The sequence below is a fragment of the Trachinotus anak genome, unplaced genomic scaffold (assembly GCF_046630095.1).
Source record: "Trachinotus anak isolate AG129_WGS33_773 ecotype Australia unplaced genomic scaffold, CSIRO_AGI_Tana_v1 ptg000032l, whole genome shotgun sequence".
NCBI classification, from domain to species: domain Eukaryota; kingdom Metazoa; phylum Chordata; class Actinopteri; order Carangiformes; family Carangidae; genus Trachinotus; species Trachinotus anak.
Window position 1 is genome coordinate 10,634,399 of NW_027273883.1, and position 15,570 is coordinate 10,649,968.

The 15,570-nt window shown below is 41.4% G+C and overlaps 1 protein-coding gene across 2 annotated transcripts; it reads right to left on the reverse strand.

Annotated features, from left to right (window-relative positions):
• Positions 1–130: 130 nt before the first annotated feature.
• Positions 131–15,030, reverse strand: LOC139613384 (uncharacterized). Of its 2 annotated transcripts, none has more exons than XM_071469991.1 (11): positions 14,728–15,030; positions 9,843–9,908; positions 9,607–9,627; positions 9,203–9,478; positions 7,428–7,548; positions 7,101–7,276; positions 6,696–6,838; positions 6,005–6,152; positions 5,576–5,757; positions 5,365–5,457; positions 131–4,556 (listed from the first exon to the last, which is right to left on the reverse strand). In XM_071469991.1, exons 2-11 carry the CDS (start codon positions 9,886–9,888, stop codon positions 3,879–3,881), a joined length of 1,884 nt encoding a protein of 627 aa, XP_071326092.1. In that variant the 5' UTR covers positions 9,889–9,908; positions 14,728–15,030; the 3' UTR covers positions 131–3,878. The 2 variants fall into 2 exon arrangements, with proteins under 2 accessions (XP_071326092.1, XP_071326091.1); XM_071469990.1 differs by lacking the exon at positions 14,728–15,030 and adding an exon at positions 14,444–14,686.
• Positions 15,031–15,570: the final 540 nt, after the last annotated feature.

Below are 15,570 nucleotides of genomic sequence, written 5' to 3' on the forward strand. Positions count from 1 at the left end.
GTGCATGCCGCGATGGCTGACACTGAGTGAGATAAGTGACTTAAATGGCGTGGACAGCTCTGTGACAACACTGTCCCTCTGCGAGATTGTTGCCCAGAGAGTGGGAAAACAAAAGCGACAGCAAAGCAAATGTCATAATCTTTTGTTTATTCTTAGTATTCCTTTAGACATGAAATAAAGAAAAAAAAAATCATTTTCTTTACAAAACATCTGTGTGAAGTGTTGTGCAAAAGGGGAGTACAGAGAGAACATGAGGAACGTCACACCACACCCAGGCCAGAACAGCAGAAGTAAACAGAGAGGATCAGGGCAGAGACAACTCACATAGTGCAAGTAGTGCCAGTGGTATTAACAGTAGTGGTTTCCATTAGTGGGTTATCAGAGGTGGATATGAAACTAGAATCCCTCTGGTATCTGTTAGATATAATAACTCCAATTCCACTAGACGGAGCCTTCTCTGAGATACTCATAATGTGTAAACCAAAGGCTCATTCTACCCACTAATGCACTCTCCGCCTCTCTCACTTCCCCACTCACTCTGGGTGGCTTGGTATTACAATCACTGACAATATTCAGTAGTGGTGGTGCATGGAAATGCTGTTTTGGCAGTCTCTCATCAGGTGCTTATCCCAACATAACCCTCAGAGTTACTCACACACAGCTTTGTCATTCATCTGCTGCCTTCAAGAATTCCCTCACATACTCTAAACTGTGTAACAGACTTGATCAATGCAATGGAAAACACCCTCACTCATAAATAAAGCACACTCAGCATTCCTTATGCTACACATAATCATCTGGGAAACCTGTAAGTCAGACTTTCATCGTCACTTTTAACATTCTCATACGTCACGTATCTCCTACACATTAGCATATCATAGGCCAGTCAGTGATAATGCTTTGTTCAGTCAGGTGTGCAAACAGCGTTATACATCTGTGAATACCCTACTTATTAAGAAAAAGGTGCCATTAGAAGTGTCGGCTAATGACAGAGTACAGACCGACTATCCAATACACATTTTAGGCACTAAAACAAAGACGAGAATCATTCAAATATCTCAAAGTTACGATATAGTTTACGATTTTTTTTTTTTTTTTTTTTTTTTTGTGGTTTTAAACACATTCACACTCATGACTTCAACACAGCACTTGTTTTGTTCACATTGCAACACAGTTTAAGCAGGCACATGGATACCTTACTCACAACAGATGGAGAAGCTCACATGAAGGAACTGTAGTGTCATTCTATACAAACAGTCATAAATCATTCACACACTCATACACACATGCATCATGGGCATACACACTTAAAACACACACATCCCTAGCGCACAATGATGGCAACATTAAAACATCACTCCTCCAAAAACTTTAGGACAATAAAAGCCTGTTGTTTAGGACATGTGGTGGGCATGCTGCAGTCAATGCTTTAAGTGGCATATGTTAAACATTTTAATACAACATGTAAATACTGTGAGAGATACTGTAAGATGTGAGTATCATCAGGTTGGAATGGCAACAACAGCAGATAATTGATCTAAAAAGATCTAATATAGTCTTGATGGATTTTTACAATATTTTGTTCTTAAATTAGTTCAAGACGTTAGTGAATATTAGTGTAAATAGTATATAGTATGTGCATATATTTTATATTCTGGATTTAAGGTTGGTGAGAAATTTAAATTAGTTTTCTTTTTTATTATTAAGTATAATACAACAACCGTACTATACACTAAAAACATTCAGCCTTACGGGGGTTAAACTGGCGTACACATGCAATATTTACAAGGCCGGAGTGTGTGTGTCTGGTTTGTCTATCTGTGTCTGATGTATGTCTGTATGTCTGATGTATGTCTGTATAAATACCATTTTTAGTGTGAGGTTCCTTCACAGGTCCAGGCTGGAAATTAGGCATATCCACTGTTTTTTAATTATCTAATCCTTAGATTGCCTTTGTTCATTTTTAATACACATGACCTGAAAGTCTGATGCTGTTTGTCCATCTAACATTGAGGCACCTTGATTTTTTTTTTTTTTTTGTAGTTTTACTTTATATATTATATTGATGATAGTATCAAATCCTATGGCTTGACATATTAATGTTATTAATTTACTCATAAGAAAAATCTATTAATCAGGAAAGCTACCAAGAAAGGCCAGTTGGTTGTTGACAGATCTACTTCTTCCAATTTTCCTACATTTCACTGATTGATTGATTTATCATGGCTGTCTTATTGTGCTTTTCTCAAAAGTCAAAAATGCTTCTTGCTGATTTCAGTGCATCAAACCTGGACTGTCACTGTTTTGTTTTTTTTTGTCAGTGGTCAGTTAAAACATGAGGTAGAGACATGCATTTTGTCACATGAAAACTGTATCTGCACACCTCCTCCTTACTATACAAGTTTCAACTAAGATTCAGTTGTGTTCACTGAACATCCACATACCTGCAAACTCACATAGACCAGCTCTGGACAGACAAAGTTGTGGTAATGAAAAAGGCCTCATAGGATTATTTTGGTGACATTACAGATGTTTGGCAGAAATGTTTAAGCTTTTTCCTAATTTTAGCAGGTCAAAGACATGGGAACTACTCTCTGTCATTGTCAACAAAACCCCATATTCTAGTTTGTATCTAGTTTGAATGAAGTCAAGAAATAAATCGTTCAAAATGATGCCCGGACAGGGAAGGAGAGCATAAGGGAAAGAAAGAATGGGGAGGATCAAGGAAGGAATGACGGACGAAAAAAGCCTCGACAAAGACAAGGATGGAAGGATAATGAAAGAGGCAAAACAAAGAAACAAGGAAGCACTTTCTCTCTGTTTCAACTTACCAAACACTTTCATTCAGTATTTCACCATTGGAAAACCCAACGCACAGTGGGAACATGGTGGTCCCGTTAAGTGCCTGGATTTTCTGCCGGCATGAGCTTCCTATTATAATTGTAAGAGAGTAAAGAGTAATGGGATTTTGTAGAGCCACCGGAAAAGATCCAGATCAAAGACAATAAAACGGTTGATCCAGACTTGAGGGATCAGTCTGCAAAATGCATTTTAATCACTAGGTGTCTGAATGTTAATCTCAAAGACTATAAATAGTCAGGTTAGTATTATTAGTTTTTCTTGTGTGGCTAAAGTTACGCAAAACTCATCTTTTTGCTATGACGATGTGTGACAGCGTGTTGCAGATGTTTCTGAAGCCAGAGAACTGACCCAAGCATATAACATCCACATGCCAGCTATGTACAGGATGTGGTTTGTGTAATCAAAAGGGCTTTTATTTCTGTTTTGATTATGACCAATCAAAAGAATGTCATCACGCATTTTAGTAGGTTTGAGATGACAGTGGCTGAATATTGCATGCATTTTATCGGTTTTATTCACATGCTGATAGAGAAACAAGCATCTTAATGGGGAAGGATGGTTAGTTAAGGTCAAATAAGGAATTCTAGTTTGTCCTTAATAAAATCTTGTAAACCTTTCTGGGTACCTCATAATGTTAGAAAAGACCTTAACAGTTTATAGTTTAGTTGTAAACTCAGCAAAGGATTTCATTGTAAGTCTGGCAGTTTTACTGTGAAGTTAAAAAAAAAAAAAAAAAAAAAAACACCAGCAAGGTGTATGCAACTAAAATCTTTAACAATCAACAAGCCGCATTTGTTATGTGAAGTGTTTCTGAATCAGAAAGTCTCAAAGGTTATGTGTTAGTATAGACAAGTGAGATACCATTATCAAGGTAATACTGTGACATGTTGAACCAAAGCCCTCGCCCCAGTTTCGGTGGTTTCTTCATCATTTGGTAGCGGGTGTTCGATTGTCTACTGTGGTGGGACATGGAGAATATCTGTGGGGCTTCCCTTGTTTTTTTACAGGGGCAGCTCTCAGGTGGTGGTTGAATCCTCAGCCACAGTGCTGGCCTCTAATATGGCATCACCAGATTTCAGCTCCACTTCAGGGGTTTTAGGTGGGGCTGCTTTTGGACCCGAGCCTCCAATGACATCAGCGTGATCTGGGCTTGGTTTGGAATCTGGGCCTGGCTCAGGCGTACCGTTGGTGATAGGTTCTGGTGTGGTCAGTTTTGGGGGCTCAGGTGTAGGAGTTAGGGCACTCTTACTTTCAGGTGTTGGGGCTTTAGGAGAAGCTGGTTTAGGCTCTGGGCTTGGGCTGGGTGCAGGCTTTGGATCAGCTGGACTCCTGGCCTTTGGCTCAGGACTTGGGGCTGGGCTAAGCTTAATTTCTCCTGGTTTGGGCACATCCAACTTTGCTTCCATGGGCTGATCAGGGGTTTTCTTGGTCTCAGGTGTTGGGCTGGCTTTAGTTTCAACTACTGGACTGGGCTTAATTTCCATAGCTGGTGGAGCGCTTGGCTTGGACTCGGCAGCAGATGGTGGACTTGGTTTGATTTCAGAAGCAACAGAGATGCTTACAGCCTCAGAGTCGGGGATTTGATCAGGGGCATCAGTGTCAGTGTCAAGTGGGAGGGCGGTGTTAAAGCCAACACCAGAGTCACTTGTCTCTAGGTTACCAATTCCAACCTCTTTAGAGGAAACCTCCAGACCCTGAGTTCAGAGAGAGAACAAGGCAAATTACAGTCATTTGTACGGCAGCTTTGTAGAACAAGATAATCCAAAGTGCTTTACAGAAGACATAAAACAGGAGGATAAGATATAAGAAACATACAGGGCAATATAAAAGGAACATATCAATAGGATTTTAAGAAGAGTAAAATAAACTAGAATATAACAATAAGCTAAACTTGGGTAAAACAGGGGAATAAAGGTCACAGTGCAGCTACAGAACAGTGCAAGGTATGAAGGAAGACACCCAAATATAATTTGATAAAAGGCAGCGGCAAACAGAAAAGTTTTCAGCCCTGATTTAAAAGAACTGAGAGTTGGAGCAGACCTCAGGTTTTCTGGGAGTTCGCTCCAGATTAGTCTCGCATAGCCAGGCCTATCTCCACAGCACTGCAGCTCCAGATATGTGGTGCATAATAACTGAATGCCGCTTCTCTGTGTTTAGTTTTGACTCTGCGGACAGTACGCAGACGTTTCCCAGAAGATCTGAGATGTCTGCGCGGTTCGTAACATAGCAGCAGATCAGGGATTTATTTCGGCCCTAAAGCATTTAATACTTTATAAATCAATAGTAATAATATAAAATCAACTGTTTGTCACACAGGCAACCACTGCAAAGATCTGAGACCTGGACTGATGTGATCCTCTCTCTTGATCTTAGTGAGGACTCTAGCAGCAGCATTCTGAAAAAGCTGCAGCTCTCTGAACGCAGAAAACAGCATACAAACGGAGACATTATTAAGACCTCTCAAAGATGCAGTTTTCAGAGAAATATATCACATATCCTTACTTTGATGTCCACCTCAGTGCTCTGAGATTTCTCTGTAGTGTCAGCCTGGGAATGCTTGGATTCCTCACTGAGTTTGGTGATGTTCTTCACCACCTGTGAAGATGCAGAAAGAAACATAAACAACAGTCATTCTTTATATCAGAATACCCATCATCATCATCATCATCATCATCATCATCATCACAGTCATTTGTATATTTGTCTCTCCAACCTGTCTGAAGGCCTCTCCCTCGTCCTCTTTACCAGCATTCTGGGCAATCTTCTCCAGGGCAGCAGCCCTCTTGGCCCTCTTCTTCACTTTGATCAGGCAGGACAGCAGGCAAACCAGCAGAAGGAACACCAGCAGGCCCAACAGGGCAATGATGGCCACATACAGCGACTCCAGCTTGTAGGCTGGGCATGGTGGGAAAGGGGTGAGAAGGACAGGAGTGGGAGAGTAAATAATTCAACTGACCTTTCATTGACGTGTTGAAATTCCAATGCAAGAATACAGATGACAAAAGAAAGGGAATATGCCCTCAATTTAGTCACAAAGCAAACATTTTGGCTCCACTATGTTTTGACACCAGCTTTTAGCAACTATCACAGCAATATAAACCTGCACTTTATCTCATTTTACAACCATTCCTCTCCTCCTTACGTTGTACTCCCAGGTGGATGCTGGACACAGTGAATCCCAGTATGTCTGTAATTTTGAACTGGCCTGCATCTGCACCCTTGACCTGATCTAGAAAAACAAATGAACCCTCCATAGAGAGACGGTCCTTGAGATCCAACTCCTCCTGAGCCTAGAATGCAAAGACAGACGAGATGTACACCCTTAACTTCAAAACACTAAATCATGACAGGACACCATAAATATAGCATCACTGAATGAGGTAAAAGAGAAAAGACCATAAACACTACCCGGAACAATTGTTAAAAGGCTTTGACTCTGAAGTAATACTCAAAGCCTGGTTAAATGTCCATTAGCAGCCTTTGTCAGCTATAAAACAGCAAATGTACTTAATTATCTTAAACATTCTCATTCGTAAATGGTAGTTTGTGCGTTAATATTAACTATGTGTTCTTACGCAAAAGCATATAATTCTATTTTTTATGATATCCAGTATATATACAGTATTAATTTTTTATATACATAAATCTTCTTGGATGAGGCAAGAAGCAAAGAGGACATGCAACCTACAATATTATCACCCACCCTTGTTGTAATGGTGACTCGTTTAACGTTAAAGCCCTTTTTTACACTATTTTTCTCTTTCTCTGTGGTAAAATCCAGAACACAAATAACACAGAGGTGGGACTAAAGATAAATGAGATGCTCCAGTTACAGTTGTGAATTCTCCCTTGTCCAGCAGCAGATGGGTTGTGGAGTCAGAGTCACGAGTGTAGTAGAGGCGGACCAAGGAGCTGTCGAGTATCAGGTTGATCTTCAATCTTTTACCATACGGCAGGGTCACAAAGTTTTGGTGCTCTGAGACACAGAAAGATGGAGGGGAAGGGAGGATGGAGAATAAATACATCCAAGCTGTTTACAGTCCCATTAGATCATCTAAAATGCATTAGCCTGCTAGAGCCCATTAACATTTGAGTCTTTAAAAAGCCATTATTGCAGGAAAGAGGAGCATAATAACCAGAGGTACAACAACAACACCTTGATGGGAGTTGCGGGTCATTTAAAACAGGTCAAGCACCGGAGACGAAAGTGTATCATCTGTCTTCATTTGTCCTCTCACCTTTGACGTTGAGACACACTTTCCTTTGGATAACACCTTCGGCATCCCTGACAGTGTAGCTACCCTCATCTGCACCCGTGACAGCACTGAGGGTGACGTGGCGCTCGTTGACACTGATACGACCCTGGTAGCCCTCCCTGGACAACCCTGTGCTGGTCAGCAGCACCAGAGCTGGTCTGCAGGAGGGAAAGTCAAAGAGGATGAACTTTTTTTTAACCTTTCCAGGTGATTCAGAGACAGGGTGTCTCAGTGCATGTACATCGTGGTGGGAAATGTCATTACAGATTCTCTTGGAATCAAATATCATAGTAATTTTGCTGACTCTACCTAGACGTCTGGTTGGCCTCCACAGCACTGGGCCTGTACTCAAGGGTGATGGGAGGAGTCACCCCCAACAGTGGAATATGGTAGTTGTCTCCATATTTAATGATCTGCTCATTGGAACAATCTAGAAGGTAAAAGGAGGGTGGTAAACATTTTGTGCTTGAGTAAGAGGAAACAACAAGGTTAATTACAGTCAACAGGAAATAGTCTTACAGTAAAAATGGGTGAAGGAAGAGAGAGAGAGTTTATTCGCTTCAGGTGAAGGAAGAAAAGATGGAAGAAGGAAGAGGGATGAGGGAATGGCTTGACAGATGTGGCAAAAAGGGGACAGACTGCAAGGAAACAAAGGAGCATTGATCCAAAAATATCAGGGTAGCTGCAATGAAAGGGTAGAGGTACAAACCAAACAGAGGGGACGACAGTAAAGACTAGATAAAGACAGGAAAGCAGCAGGGAGGGAAGGAAAGGGGAGTGGGTTGGTGGTTAAAGAGCTGCCTAATTACTGCCTGGCAGCTCTGGCATGTTCACACAGCCTGAGAACGCACACGCACACACGCACACACACACACACACACTCATCTTCATTATATCACAACACATTGCTCCTTCCATATGGCACATCCTCCACATACTGGTACACCACAGTCACCTTTATCCATGCTGGGCTTGAGCCCACTCAAACTGGGCAGGGTTTGAGTCATTCCCTCCTTCTTTCACATATGTGTATGTGTTTTTGTGTGTTTGTGTGTCTAATCTTATGAGAATTTGCTAGTCAGAGGACAGAGTCAGCACTGCTTCAACTTGTAACACTCACAGGGCAAGATGTGTAACTGTGAGGTTTATTTGGCTGCTGGCAGCAGAAATGACACTGCAGTGACTCTGACTCCAGATCAGATAAAACAGGCTGGGGTTATAGCTCTGATGTCAAGTATTCAGATCCTTTACTTAAGTAAAAATAATACCACACTGTGAAAAAGTATTCAGTACAGAAATTGGCCCCTCTGAGTTGTATAGTATTAAATATGTTATTGGATTAAGGAATTAATGAATTTCAGGCAATGAGACGGTTAGGCAATTAATCAATTAGTCCATCAACAGAAAATGTATTAGCAACAATTATGATGATTGTTATTCATAATTTTTAAAAAATAAAAACGCCCAAAATTCACAGACTCCAGTATAGATAAAGTTTTCAGTCTTTTATGACCTTTGGGTTTTGGACCACGACCCAGACAAAACAAGAGATGTGGGGATGTCACCTTTCAAAATTGTGATGGGCATTTTTTTCATGATTTTCATGATTGATGTTTTATGAACCAATCAATGAATCAATTAATCATGGAAATAATTGGTTGATTAATAATTGATTATTCAGTTACAAAAACAAACGTTAGTTGCAGCCCTATCGCTGACTACCTTGGCTGAAGTTTTAGATTAAATTTGATGGAATAATTTAAAATATATAGACCAAGAAAAAAAACAAAAAAAAACAATTATTTGGGATCTAAAAGCGTTGTTCTTCTCTGTAATTGTATTGAATGTACAATTTATAGCTGTATTAATGAATAAAATCACTATTAGAGTCATAGTTTATAATGTGGTTGTAAATTCAGTCTAGTAAATTATCATTTAGTATCAGAGATGAATCAGAATTTTATGACTTTAAGTCTATTAGATTTCATACAGAGTTTTGAATTGAAATTGTGGGTTCTACCTGTGAGAGGGAGAATATGTCAGCTGAGGCACCTCATTACGATTCCTAATGTGTCATCCAGTACCTCGGACAATAAGGTTGATGCGCCTGACGTCCTCTGGCATCTCAGGATTCTTCACTGTATACACGCCCTCGTCTCCCTCACCCACAGCATCTATAATGAGGTGGCTGAGGTGGCGGTTGAGTTTGGTCCGATTGTTGACCACAATACCGCCCCGCATCAGGACCACGTCGGACGCCCTTGGAGTAGACCTGTTTTGAAACGTGACCTCCCACCCGAGGGATGGCAGCATGATGTGAAAGTCCTCCCCGTGGAACAAGGTCATGGAGTCCTCATCGACTGTATTATAGGATGGAAAGAGGAAGGAGAAAGCATTGACAAACAGATAAGAGGATAAGAAAAGCTCATAATTTATCACTGTGTGATAAACTCAGAGTTATATCTGATGAGCCACACAAAAGTCTTACCTTTCACAGGGGCAGAGAGAACTGTGAACAAAGAAAATACAAATTAAAAGTGACAACAGTGATATTTGGACTCTTTCATGTCATCAGTTAAACCAAAGTGCAGTGTCTGAGTCATTTTCTTCTCTATTCAAATAAATCTGTGTTGTTTTCTATCTACAGCTATTTTTCTTACACATTCTTCTGGATTATTTAACATATTGTCTACATACTGTCATACTGACAATTTCTTGACATACCTACGGTGACCAGGAAGCTGAGTGTGATCACACTGACTGTCCCCATCCTAGCAGATTCTTTTGTGCCTAGAAAGAAAAAAGAAAGCTGCACGTGTTCATCAACAGTAAACATAACAGGCAAAATGATATTTGTACAAATGTATTTACATTTGGACATTTTGTCTCTAGTAATGACTTGGACATCATGCAAACCCATTAAGATTTGGAATAAAGTGACTTCTGCTATTAGTTGGAATATTGGCTGAAATGCAATAACAAGGTTTTGGCCCAAATCCTATATTCAGATCACCCCCCCAAAACTGAATAAATTGTTCCTTGGGTCAAGGCTGATCTATGCACCAAATCTAATGAAACTCTGTTCATTATTTGGCTGATTTCCTGCTGACATATGCACAGACTAACACACACACACACACACACACACACACACATACACTTTCCAAGCAGAGACACAATGAAGTGTTTATCTTTTATATATCATGAATATCAAACATGCTGTCGGGAGACTCAGTGTGTCAGTTGCCATTAGACAATAAAGTGACACATTAATCTCAAGTGCTCCTCCATTCAGTAATGTTACTGTCAATAATCTAAAGTGTAAAATGTCCCTCGTGGTATAAACCTGCTGCTGCAAAGATTCAAAACGTACATGAATCTCTGTAACATAATTTCTCCATTGCTACAATCCATAGAGAATCCTATGAAGAGAGCAGCTAGTATGCTAATATGATGCAGGTCTGTAATGGATCTTCTCAGCTGGAAAATACACTGTTGCTTCAAAAAAAAAGTCTTTGCTTAGGTGAGATTCAAACAGGAAACTTCCTGAGTGGGAAAAGGCACAGGGCAAACGTAATTTCCACAAGACCTCGTGGAGGTTTCTGAGAAGAATCCTCACTAATTGCAGCACTGAAGAGATATTGATGATGTGAATGGTTTTCCTCTGTGCTGAGACATCAGAGGCAACACATCAAGGGGCTGGAGCAAAAGACACCTTCCTGTGGTTTTCATTTTAAAAGCCCAGGAGGGATCAGAAGGAAACACCTGCAGTGCTCACAGTCAGACAGAGCAGCATCTTTGTGGCCAAGGTTACCTATATGCCAGAGAAGATCCTTCTAAAGTGAAAGTGTGCACATCGACCTCATAATAATTGCATGAATGTTTCATTATTCAAGCAGTGTCTCTAAACAGCGTCTTTGTGGTCGGCACTGGCTTTCTTTCTGTCTTTTGTTCATTTTTATTCTTTAAGGTGCACTAAGACTACAAATTCAATTGGGCCATTTAATCACACTGAAAATCTAAAGAAAGAAAACTCCCTGAAGAGACCACCTGCAGACAATCTTGCAGTCCCAGTAAATTCAATTTATCTGCCATTACCTAAAGGTTATTATTGGACTTCAGACTTCAAAAAACAGCCTGTGGAGCAAGCTTTGTTGAGAAAGCCAATGACAATGCCATTATAACTTAATAGCATACCTGAGCTCAGTTTAAAATGAGGGCCATGAGTAGATTTATGGGTCAAAGTCAGTCTTGTTTAAAGGCCATACCAACAGCTATTGATGTCGTAAAGAGGCCCGTCCCTTTTAAGTGTATGTGCATGTTTACCAGGGCCACTTGGCTTTGGTTCACTGTCAAGGATTGTCTATTGATTATGTGCCTGAATTTAATAATTCAATAATTCAAATCATGGTGATCTGAGTAATGACCTGGCTCCTGAGTTTCCAGCAGCAGCAAGTGTCCAGTGTAAGAGGGGCTGCAGGGAAAATATATTTTCCTCAAGACACTGTGGCGATTTTCTGACACGGATCACAATTAAAAGCAACACCGAGGGGATTATGATTTGAACTGCATTCTGCTACACTGAGGCATCTGAGGCAACACATCAAGAGTTTGTGTAAAAGAGGTTTTGCTGCGGTTTCCATTTACAAAGCCCAGGAGGGGCCTGGGAGGAAACACCTGCAGTGCTCACAGTCACATGCAGTAAAGATTAAAGTGTCTCATTGTAACACAGCAGACATAACACATCCCAAATGCTGCTGCAAATGATGCAGCATTAAGCCATCTTCACACTGTGTATAAACTCTCTACATGCGTGCCACTTGTCTGTCTTTGTGTATGTGTTGTTCCTTATTGTTGAATGAGGATAATTAACATTTCAGTCTGTCATAATCTGACAGCCAGAGCTGCATGTTTCACAGAAGGCCCGATACAGCCCTCTGCACTGTGTCTGCCACATCCTCGCACCACACTCTGGGCAGAAAGCCTAAAAGCCCACTGATTTTATTGTATCTGAAACAAAATATGGAACAAAACTGCGTCACACAGAACAGTGTCCCTTGGCAAACAAACGCTTAGTGTCCTTTGCTACAGTCATCTGTATAACTCAAATTACACTGTAATTTTATTACTGTAGCCCCCATCTTTGCTTCGGGAATGCTTGTCAGGGTTTGAACCCTTCTTTGAGGCCACAGCATCCTGACTTCCACCTTCCACCATCTTCCAAAAAGACCGTTGACCCCAGTGGCTGTCAGCATTTAATTAATACAGCAATCAGATGAGTAAGACTGGTTGGCTCTGATGAAAGAGCGAAGTGAACCATGTCCATCTGTTTGTCCCAGCAGTAGGCCTCACAGGAGTCACCACGGCTGATCTGGTGTTTCTACGAAGGATCTGAGAGGCAAAAAAATCCAAAGTCTTCTCCTTTCTTCTGTGTGATTTTGAGTATTTGAGGCCAAAATTAACACTACATGGTCTCTCCCACTGAGCACAAACAGGCAAACCATGAGAACACATGCAGTGAGCTACCATATAAGCTTATTCATACACTGTCCTCTGGGCTGTAAACCCCGGTCACAGACAAATGTGCCATCTGCTATCCTTCCCTGACTTCCTCTCCCTTCACTTAGCTTCATTCAGTCTTACTTCTACCTCACTGGATTCTGCGCTCTGTCTCTTCCCTCTTTGCTTTTTCTCCCATTCTCTCACTTCTGTCAGCATTCTCACTTCTTCAAGTGTTACTTTCTACCATCACCACATCCCTGTCCTCTTCGGCTGCCTTCCTTAACTTTCCATGCTTCTGTTTGTAACAGCTCCGCATCATCTCTCATTTTCTTTCCCCCCATTTTGTCTTCTCAGTATGACTCCTCTTCAGCCCGAACCCCCTGCTCCATATATCGGGGAATTTCGCATATCTCTTCCCTTTCTCTCTGGATCTCTCTCTCTCTCTTTTTATCATGTCTCTTTCATCCTCTCCTCCTCCTTATCTTATATAACCCAAGCCTGTGCATCCCACTCTGAAATCAAAGCCTGCGACTGTGTTCCTTCAAACTCCGAACTCCCTGCTTACTGGAAGGACAGACAGGTCTTTGTCCGCGGGCTTTAAAGAGGCGGAAAAGCCTTCAATGACTGCAGATGTGGGGACCCTACAAAGCTACCTCTGTAGTCTTTACCCCTCGTCATTTCTCTTTCATTTTCACTTTCCTCTTTTTTCTTTGCACAAGTGATGAGGAGAAATGACTACATTGGGGAAAGTCCACCTGGTGATGAGGAGGCTTGCTGGATGTGAGCTAAGACGTTTATTCACAGGCACAAACACACAAATGCACATACTGTACCCTCTTCTAACAGCGCCGGACATTTATAAATTATGAGGCATCAAAAAAGGGGGGGGAAAGGACTGCTGCACCAAGAGACACATATGTGAAAATGGCTGGATGTTTACTTAAGGTGCACCTCCTTCAAACAAGGTCTCCCTTCGCTAAAAGGAGGTGCATTCAAAATCTATATTTTCCACTCTGTTGATCCCAACCATACAGGCCTCTGCATTACTACAACTCATCCCATGTTTCAAATCAGCGCAGCAGAGAGAGATGATGCAGGGGAAAGGACTCGAACAACTGGAAAATCTTGTCTAGACAAAATCCAAATGTATAATTTCTAAAGTTTAAAGTCCTAGAGAAGAAGCCTGGAGCAGGATGGCTGGCTGGCACTGATATAATGGATCAGACAGGTTTCCACCATATTGCTTGCACCTGTCAGATTCATTAAAATCAGTGGACATGAGGGAGGAGTGGGGGGGGGTTGAGGAGCTACATGCAGTATTGACACAATTGACACAAGAAAAGGTGATAAGAGCGCAGAAGATATGGATTCGGTTTATGGTAAAGATAATGATGCAGACAAGATTGGATCAGCTGATGGGAGCGCCATTGCCCTCTGTGTTTATGGCTTTCATGCAGCTCTGGTCACAGTCTATGAGCAGCACACTGCAGGCAGAGGAGACAGCCAGAAAACCTTCAGGCTGGAGCATCCTCCCAGATGATGAAAGCTATTAAGCTTTTATGTGTTAAGTGTAGAGAAAAAACAGCCTGTTGGACAATATCAAATGCCTTTAGGCAGCCTATGAAAGATGAGTTAAACCAATCATATATTATAATCTTCCTATAGTGATAATAATAGTAGTACTTCATTTTTTTCATTTAATGAACAGCTTATTTGTTCATTCAAGATGTTTAAATCTACATTAGGCTATATTCAACGATCAACATCATCTTGCATCCAAACAAAATAAATCTGCATGATATTTCTGACCACTTGAATCTCACCAGGAGGCTGGGGAATAAGTGGCACCAAGCTAAAATATCCAGTCAAGGCGATGCCGGCTGCATCCCACATATTTTCACACCTTTCCTCGCAGGCAGCATGATGTGCAGTTGATGATATATCTCACAGATCTAAGTCTGGTCGGTCACCTGCGGGCCGGGATAGCCGGCAAGCGCATCAAGCAAAAAACTGCAGAATTTAACCCGTAGCGCACCAGTCAAATTGAGGACGCGCGTCCGCACATGCATGTCAGGAGAAGAAAATCCCCGCTCAGCACCTCACCTACCTTCCCGATGGCCGGTTGGAGCTGCGGTGCAGTCCGCGGAGATGACGAGATGCCTTCAGAGGAGAAAATCTGTGTGAACGTTGCCCGTTTGCTCCCTCCCTCTCAACCTCGCCCCCCTCAAGAGCAGCACTTCACGACTCGGGCTCAACATTTGGAAGCTCTTCAGAATATGTCGGGCTCTGCTCACACTCGGAGCCGCTCGACTCATGTCGGGAAACACCGGCCGCCCTTCGCCCCCGACAGACACCTATGGTCATCTGGCTCCGAGGAGGGAGTTTATTTAACAGAGGATGCTGGTGCAGCACAAAGGTGTTCGTCCAGAAACGAATTATGTTCAGGCGTTATTTAAAGTGGATGGTTTTAAAGGGGTTTTAAAACTACATAGATGCGTTGATGCATTGCTTCACATCACACCATTTTGCCCAAAATTTCCAATAAAATAAAAGCATTTTATTGGTCGTTTCACATGTAGAAAAACTGTCAAATTAATTTGATTTAACCAAGAATAAAATCCAACTTTAACTTCTATAATCAGGGGGGAACAAACCCAAAATCCTACTTTGTCACTCTTCAATCTGAAAATACAAATGAGATTGTTGAAAAGTCCAAACTCTTATTAAGACCTTTTAAAAAATATATAAGTTAAAGAGATCAAAGGAAGGGTTGTAACTGATGAGCCACAGGTCTCAAGACAGACTGTGACACCAGAGTCCTGAACTTTGCACTCAGTGAAATAACTTTTTTCTGTTCAGAGATTAAGGCTACATTCCTTACCTCTAAAAAACAAAAAAAAAAGTCAACACAAGGTCCCCTTGCTTGATGTTTTCCAATACCAAATTTTGT